General features: G+C 34.5%; 1 protein-coding gene across 1 annotated transcript; it reads left to right on the top strand.

The window, feature by feature from the left end:
• Nucleotides 1-724: 724 nt before the first annotated feature.
• LOC115973570 lies at nt 725-7,150 on the top strand. Its single transcript, XM_031093837.1, has 11 exons — nt 725-1,085; nt 1,167-1,251; nt 2,506-2,575; nt 3,313-3,373; nt 3,454-3,507; nt 3,877-4,033; nt 4,116-4,212; nt 4,473-4,582; nt 4,801-4,907; nt 6,677-6,787; nt 6,886-7,150. The coding sequence occupies exons 1-11, from the start codon at nt 897-899 to the stop codon at nt 7,000-7,002; spliced, it is 1,158 nt and encodes a 385-aa protein (XP_030949697.1). The 5' UTR covers nt 725-896; the 3' UTR covers nt 7,003-7,150.
• Nucleotides 7,151-8,809: the final 1,659 nt, after the last annotated feature.

Genomic DNA, 8,809 nt, shown 5'->3' with positions numbered 1-8,809 from the left:
ATTAAATTTAATTACTTTTAACCCATCAAGTTAGAGGCTTGACCTAGCTTCCCCATGTCTCTTTCTTGGCTTCATCTAGTTTATCATATCTTTCCAACTGATCAACACATTTTATCATCTGCTTTAGTATGAAATGTATGCTCTCCCATTCCACATGCCTATTTTTGTAGTACACCTGATTCCTTAGCTTCCATCCACACATGAAGCTTAACTATACTGCTTCGAGATAAACTCCTTTTCAACTCCTCCATTTAGTTGATGATGAGGTTCTAAAGGTGGAGTTGGAGGCAATGATGGGTTTTGGTTGAGCAATTGTGGCTGCTGGTGATTGAGTTTTAGTTGTGTGGCTTGGATTCTGCCAATGAATGAAGAAGAAGGATTGAGAAAATACCTTTGAAAATCTCTATTCACCCACTAAAATTTACCATTAACAAAATCTCTATGGATAGTCAAAGTACATTTATTTGTTATTTAATTATATATCTTTTTTAATTCAAAAGAAAATTTAGTATTAAAAGAGAATTTTTAATGTTTTAACAAAAGCTTTTGAAACGAAAATAGACAGAATGATCACCTTGATAATAATAAATATCAATGTTAGGGATGAAAATGATAGAAATTATATTTTAGAAACAAAAATGATAATTAACAAAAACTTAAGTGGTGCAAAAAAAAAAAATCAAAATTTACAGTGGGGGAAAAGAAAAATCAAAATCCGTGCGTTCAAATTACGCTCGTAAGATTAATCTCTAAAAGTCTCCAAGTCCAAGTGAAAAAAAAATCCAAGGTCCAAAGAAATCAAATAATCCTAACGAGTGTAGAATTGATTGATCAATCAATGAATCGTAGTTCGTAGTGATAGAAAGATAGATAGAGAGAGAGAGAGAGAGAGAGAAATGAGTGACGCAGGTATCCGAGCAGTGGTAGAAGGCATCCACTCCAGTCCCACTCAGGCCGTCCTCTTTCTCTCCGGCGGAGCCTCTCAGATTATAGGGTGGTTGCTTTCGGTGCCCGGAGCTTCAAATACTGTTCTTGAAACTCTCGTCCCTTATTCCAGAATGTCTATGATCCAATTACTCTCCAAGGCAAACCCCACCCACCCTTCTTAGATTCTTTCTTATTAGATTCTTGTTCATTGCCTCATTTTTGTTTTTGTGTTGTAGTAGATTCCGAGCAAGTTTTGTAGCCAAGACACCGCTGAAGACATGGCTTTATTGGCTTATAATCGCGCCCTCAAGCTCTCTACTCCAGGTTCTTCTTCATTCCACTTTCCTCTAAAACAATTCCATAGTTTTACTAATTGTGGATTTTCAGCTTATAGTGTATTTGTTGCTAGTTTTTGTGCTCTTAAGTACTAATTGTTTCAAGAACATGATGATGGCTTTGATTAACCTTTTTGAGAAAAGTGGTATGTATTTTGACAGTGCATTGTCACGCCGAGCTTATTTTAATGCATTGTTTTGATTTGCCAATAGTAATTGTAGACTTTCTTTTTTTGTGTGCTAATAATCAAGAATTTGAGATTGTTTTGACCCTGAAAATTTGTGGTTTTGCTTAAATGGGAAAATCTTAGAAGCAATGCAGCTAGTGAAAGCGTAATTGTCATTTGTTTGATCTAGTGTACATGATGCTGAAATTATAAACATGTCAATTATTATTGCATGGTAGTGCTGTGATTTTGATTGAGGGTGTGTCTGGATACCACTTATTTTGTTGAAACTGAAAAATTATTACTAAAAGTACTGTAGATAAAGATAAAAGTTAGTTGAAATAGTACAGTGTGACTCATAAATAGTGCTAAAAAGTTCAGTGAGACCCATGAACAGTAGCAAAAATAAGCTGAATAGTGAAATAATTTAAATTTTTCATTCTTACCCAAACGCACACCGATTATCCTTCTTTTTTTTCTTTGGCTAGGTAAATAGGGGGATGGGGGGCGGGGGGGTTGGTAGCGTTCGAACTCCAGTGCCCTGGAAATACTGGGGTATTCCTTGAACCCTGATTTTGATTGATTATCCTAGTTTTGGAAAAACTTTGAAAATATTGGAATTCTGTTTTTGTTTCAACCTATCATGGTTTTATAATTAAGATGATTCAACAATAGCTATGGCTGAAGTATTTTGATTGACTTCTGTGCAATTTTTATACCGGACTAGGATTATGACTGAAATTCTCAAATTTCACTATCTATGGTTCCCTGCGACTTCCACATAATTTGGTATCTTCATTGCTTTCCCTCTCTTTTAAAATGTGCTTGACTGCAATTATAAATAATGCTAGAGTCGATTGAGAGCTATACAATGATATTGTCAGCTTGACTTATTAAAAAAAGAAGAAGATATTGTTAGCTTGATATTTGATTGTTTAATAACCTCACTAATAATGAGCAGGCCTTTTTTGGATGTTCATGTCAAAACGACAAATTTGATGGGTATAATAGTTATATGTTTGAAATCCAGCCTTACTAATGTGATTTTGTATGGTTTCTATTTGTCCCTTCAATAGGTTCTCCAGTTCTTGGTGTGGGTTTTACTGGGTCTTTGGCTAGCTCAAGGCCGAAACTTGGGGACCACAGGTATCTTTGATCAAAATTTCAGTATTAACAAGAAAGTTGATGAACACACACAATTCATCTTATGAATGAGTGTTTCTTTATAGTAAGGGAATTGCATCTTGTTCTTGATACAAACTGGTAACCTAATGCATTCACAGATTTTAGTAGCATAATAGAACTCTGGCCACCCAGGGAATAGTCTTACAATTCTGCCCTTGCCTTGTCATGACAACTTCAAACCTAGTCTCAGTCAATTGGGTAAGGGGAGGCGGAATTGAAGGGCACTGAGCAAACCCAGAACATGAAGTCAGCTTAAGATCCTTTATCAATTTCTCATCAAAGGATCCAGCCAAGGGATTGATCATGAATTTTAATTGGATCAAACTGATTGATATAACTATATCATTCTACCATTGTTTTCTGGATCTAGCTATATGATACACATTATGACTTTCAAAAAACCTTTCCCCACTTCCTATTTATAAAGTAGTCAACATTCTGTGTTTCTCTTTTTTGTCAATTTTTTCTGCATAAGCCCAGTTTTAGGAACTGACAAGGATACTCTTGACTATAGATTGCAATTTGAGCTCAAAGTTTGTGAAAGACTAATGGGCTTTCAAGTTGTTTTCTGAAATTACTTTCTATCATTTAAGCTGGATCTTGTAGTCTGCACATGTTGTTTTGCAAGATTCCTCCTTACATAATGTTTTTCCCCCAATTTGGCTTTGCTTACCTTTTGGTTTCATAATCATTTGCAGGTTTCACTTGTCAACAAGGACAGCTGACCGGCTTTGGGTATCTACAGTTACACTGTCAAAGGTAGTTATGGGATTGTTTTGGCTTTTATTTAATTGAATGTGTTGTAATGTTTATTTATATTCTTTACTTGATTAATGTAGGGTTTGCGGACTAGAGAGCAGGAAGACAAAGTTTCAAGTCATATTTTACTTAAGGTATGTGTTAAAATATTAATGATTATCAAGTCTAAGCATTCAAATATATAGTTTTCAAGAATGGCTAATTGCATGTATTTCCTTTGCCAGAAAAAGGTCTAACCATTCAAATATATAATTTTTGAGAAGAGCTAATTGCTTCTATCTCCTTTGTAAAAAAATGTTGTTGTCTATTACTTTTTAAGAATTCCTGAGATTTCAAAATAAGTAGAGAAAAGGATTATTTGGCAATACAGTGTGTTCGCTTTGTTACATTGCATGTTTTTTTTTGCTAATTTGACTTGTTATATCTAGAACTTCAAGTTTGTTTCTTAGGTTGTCACTTACTTTCTCTTGCATTTTAATTTTCCTTTTATATTTTGGTTACAGGCAATTGCAAATGCATGCAGAGTTCCGACAACATTTGATTCGGGGTTGACAGAATCTGAAGTATCTGATGAATGTGAAAAGCAATTTGATGAAGATCAAGAATTAGAGCAACTTATAAATGGGCAAATATACTTTAAAATTTATCCATTTGCAAGTGGTATTGACCTTTTGCTCATATCAACCTCAATTAACAGTGTGAATTTTATTCTTTTCAGTCAATCATGTAGCAACTTTTGCAGGCACAGATATGTCAACTGCTGAAAGGAAGATTATATTATCGGGTTCTTTTAATCCCTTACATGATGGTCACCTCAAGCTCTTGGAAGTTGCTGCTAGGTATGTTAATAATTATCTGGTAGCTTTGTGAAATGTTTGTTCACTTTGGAATTGTCTCATAGACCTGCTACCTTTTGGACATTTAGTTGCCAGAAAGTTGTGTATGCATTCTTGCTTCAGGAAAGTAAATCTGTCCACATCAATTGTGCTATACTGCCCTTTTCTCCCTCTCTATGTGGATGTAGCACTGTGTTTGTCACCAATGCCAATTGAGAATTTATATGAAATGCTTCTCATCATTTTTACTTATTTTTATGCAGCATTTGTGGTGATGCGTATCCATGCTTTGAAATATCTGCAGTCAACGCAGACAAACCACCACTAACGGTGTCACAAATCAAAGACCGTGTCAAGCAATTCGAAAAAGTTGGTGAGGTTGATTGTCTGTATTATTTTCCAAGATTTATAAAATGTATAAATTTTTCCAAGATTTATCTTTTTTAAATCCTCTGTGGGTGAAGGTTGTGTTTGCATATTTTTTTAACTAGCAAAATATTTATTACTTTAAGCTGACTTGTAGTGTGGGATAGCAGCTTGTTATATGATATATAACTTGTACTTGTTAATGATTTTCTCTTTGAATGACAGGGAAGACAGTAATTATATCCAGTCAGCCTTATTTTTATAAGAAAGCTGAAATTTTTCCAGGCAGTACTTTTGTAATTGGTGCTGACACAGCAGTGAGACTAATTAATGTACGTAATTTTAATCTGAAATACTATTATTAATATCAACACCATCATCATTATATTTTAATTTCAATGAAAGTATAGTGTAGGTTATTGAAGCGTGCTCTCTAATATATCCATGTAGCTGTAATTTTCTAGAAAAGTGCATTTTCTGAATTTCATTACCATGAAATCAATTCCTGGTGTTTGATTTATGAATTAATGTTAATCTTGCAATTAGTCATGTATTATTTGGTGCCTAGGGATACTGAATCTTTTGTTCTCCAAGCTTGGCTGTGTGATAAATATTCTGCTGGACATTATACTTTTGGTCTGCTATGTTTTTCCCAATATGTTCCTCTCATTTAGAGGTAGACTGGAGTTTTGAGTATAGGAAGGTCATGAAAACAACCTTTCCAGAATCTAAGGGGCATTCAACTTTTACTAGACTTGTTATGTGTAAACAGGCCAGGCCATATAAATATTGCAGAAAATTGTTAAAATTAAAGTTCATACAAGAAACTTCTTTAAACTTTCCAGAACAGTTACTGCTTTATGATTTTGAAGGCAAAAGGTTTTCTATTACATAATGTAATGACAAAACCTGAAGATTTTCCCTTATAAGAAGGTAGAAACATTTTAAGCCCTATAAATTTAAGAACTGAACTGACCATAGGCCCATAGCATGATAAAATTTGAGTAGCATACTTGAGAGATTATCATCTCAAAATAACTAGGGAAAGAATATTAACTTGATCAGGTTGATAGTTTCTGCTGTTTTGTAGTTTTTTTAAGCAGGGAAATTAATGAATTTGTGAGGAAAATTACACCTTCTTTTAAGGGATTTGCTACACCCAGAAATGGACAGATTTGGGCGAAAACCAAAATTTTTAGTGAAAATTTTGTTCAATCACAAAAATTCTTACAAGATAACTTCCTAATCAAATATATAGGCATAATGGTCAAATGAAAATACATTTTTTCCCTTTCCGTTCATCTCACTAACCAAGCAATAGATGATCTATTTCCTAAATTTTCATCATGAAAGTCCAAATAAAAGAGTGACATTACCCAGGTTTTTCCTTTCCCCATGAATAGGTCTTATCCCATCCAGTCCTTTTGATGATCTTATATTTGATGATCTTTCCTTAAAAACTCAAACATTGTGTAAGCAAATTGTTTGAAACAAAAGGAGAGAGAAAAAGAAAAAAATTAAAATTAAATTGGTGCAGTGGTATTGTAATTGTATGCACTGATTTCTTTGTGTTTGTTCAAGCACTGCTTGTCTTATATGGAGCTCAGTATGTGTATGTTTCATACAATTCTTTTGTTGGTTGGTGTAAAACATAATGATTTATGATCAAAATTGCAAATAGAAATGCTACTGTGTAGCCAAATCCCTTATTTACTCTAGTTTATTTATTTTTTATTGTGCATTTGGATATAATGTGGACAGTATGCCACAAAGCCTAAAATGGACAGGCCTCTGTTTTTCGAAAACAAGATCCTTAGGCACACAGCTGCACTCTCTTAAGGGATCCTGGCTTTACCATTACAACAAAACAGGGTAGGTTGCTTTGGCCACACTCACACCTAAATCACCAATGCTTACAGACACTTATAGTGACGGTGGTTTAGAAGAAATAGTAAAACATCGAACTTTTGATATTTAGATTTTTAAGATGTCTATGTTTTGGTGTAGTTTCATAGTATATGACGCAGTATGGCAAGTGTGGAGCATCACATTGTATGATAATTTAGCTGGTATTTATGAAATATATCTATTGCCTTTTCAGCCCAAATACTATGACGGGGACTATAAGAAAATGCTGGAGATACTCATTGGATGTAAGAAAACAGGATGCATTTTCCTTGTGGGCGGTCGTAATGTAGATGGTGCTTTCAAGGTAGGCTTGCATACTAAAGCTCATTAAGGCTCTGATTGTTTCTTGTTGATCTTATTTCCTTTGGCGAAGTTTTGAATTCCATTGTGTAACACATGCAGGTTCTTGAAGATTTTGACATTCCAGAGGAGTTAAGAGACATGTTTATATCTATACCAGCAGACAAGTTCCGCGTGGATATATCTTCCACTGATTTAAGGAAAAGTTTTGGAATGTGAATTTCTTACACTTGACTACACATTCTAAGCATGAATGATCGTGTCAATGCTAAAGAAAATAATCACATTCCCTTGTATGTTGAACTCATAATAATCTATGTATGTACATAAATAGATGAATCAAATCAGAACCCGAGTTTTTTATAAAGAGCAAATGTACAGACCCAATGCATTCTCCACTAGCGAACAAACGAACATATCAGCACGAGGCGAGCAGAATAAACATTGAATTTTCTTTCGACACATGAATGATTGAACGAGTGATCTGAACAATATGTTAGGATTTCCCCCTCTTTTTTTAGCACATCAAACAATAATATATTCGATTTGTAAATTTGTATGTAATTTCAGTTGTAATCCAACCCAAGGTAATTGACATCTCCACAGTATCTGGAAATAAGCCGCCTACTTTTAGGAATTCTGGATGGTTCACAACTCAGAAATCACATTGCTGTGTTTCTTTTTATCCTTGGGCTCACTTTGGTATCAAGTATGAAATCCACAAGGGTCACCTTAGATGTACCAAGTCCCCAACAATATTTGAGGTTTGGGCCCCGCAATGGAATATTAAAGATTGTATCTTTGATTGGGCAATTTTAGCAACGATTGTGTACGTGAATATATATGATGCCTTGCTTATCTTGAAAAAGAATATATACACCTTTACGTTGTTAAAGTCTTAAAGAAGCCCATGTTGTCACGGGAAAGTGCTAAAAGACATTTCAGGGATGGGGATGGCAAACAGTGAGGTGTGTGGTTTAAATGTCTACAAAGAAATATGGGAAACATTTTGCTAACAACTTGTGGCAAACTATTAACCACTTAAATTCTAGAATGCAGATAAGGATCACACTGTATTCTCCTTTATGATATATGGAAGTTAGTATAGCTCTACTGCAACATAATCTAATTCAATATTTTGCTAAGAAAGTGAAAAAAGATATAAGAAAAAAGAGAAGACAATCCATTGAATCAAGGAACTGAAAAAACTGTAACTGTGTCATTAATATCATCATTATTTTTGTCTTTAAATTCTTCTAGGTTGCTATCTAGCAGAATGGTTTGAACAAACAGTAGCTTCAAAATTACTTTAAAACTGCAAGGAAGCATAACTTGACACTGAATTATTACATTATGAAGTTCATTCTTGTGACTTTTATGATGAAGAGAGTGGTGAGAATGAATGAATTCAACATAATCTAATTCAATATTTTGCTAAGAAAGTGAAAAAAGATATAAGAAAAAAGAGAAGACAATCCATTGAATCAAGGAACTGAAAAAACTGTAACTGTTTCATTAATATCATCATTATTTTTGTCTTTAAATTCTTCTAGGTTGCTATCTAGCAGAATGGTTTGAACAAACAGTAGCTTCAACATTACTTTAAAACTGAAAGGAAGCATAACTTGACACTGAATTATTACATTATGAAGTTCATTCTTGTGACTTTTATGATGAAGAGAGTGGTGAGAATGAATGAATTCAACCACCGCAAGCTCCACCACAGCCGGCGGCACAAGCAGCACCATAAGCATCATTGTGGGTTGCTGAGGTTTTGTCTTTGGATGCACCATCTGCACAGGAAAAGATGGCTGCTGTGATAAGAGAAAGCATGACCAAGGCACCCCAGATGATAAAAACTACTTCACTGCTCAAGCTTTCGCCATTGCCGCTTGCGTCCCTTGGTACCACTTCCCTCCAATATTCCCTCACCATCTATGTTCAATCAAGCTTTTTTTCACACCCTCTCTTTAGTCTGTAGAAATGGTGGCAATTGTATTGAGTTCTAGAGGGTCAAGTATAGACT

The sequence above is a fragment of the Quercus lobata genome, unplaced genomic scaffold (assembly GCF_001633185.2).
Source record: "Quercus lobata isolate SW786 unplaced genomic scaffold, ValleyOak3.0 Primary Assembly Scq3eQI_145, whole genome shotgun sequence".
Lineage (NCBI taxonomy): Eukaryota > Viridiplantae > Streptophyta > Magnoliopsida > Fagales > Fagaceae > Quercus > Quercus lobata.
This window is presented reverse-complemented; position numbering and strand designations above follow the sequence as displayed.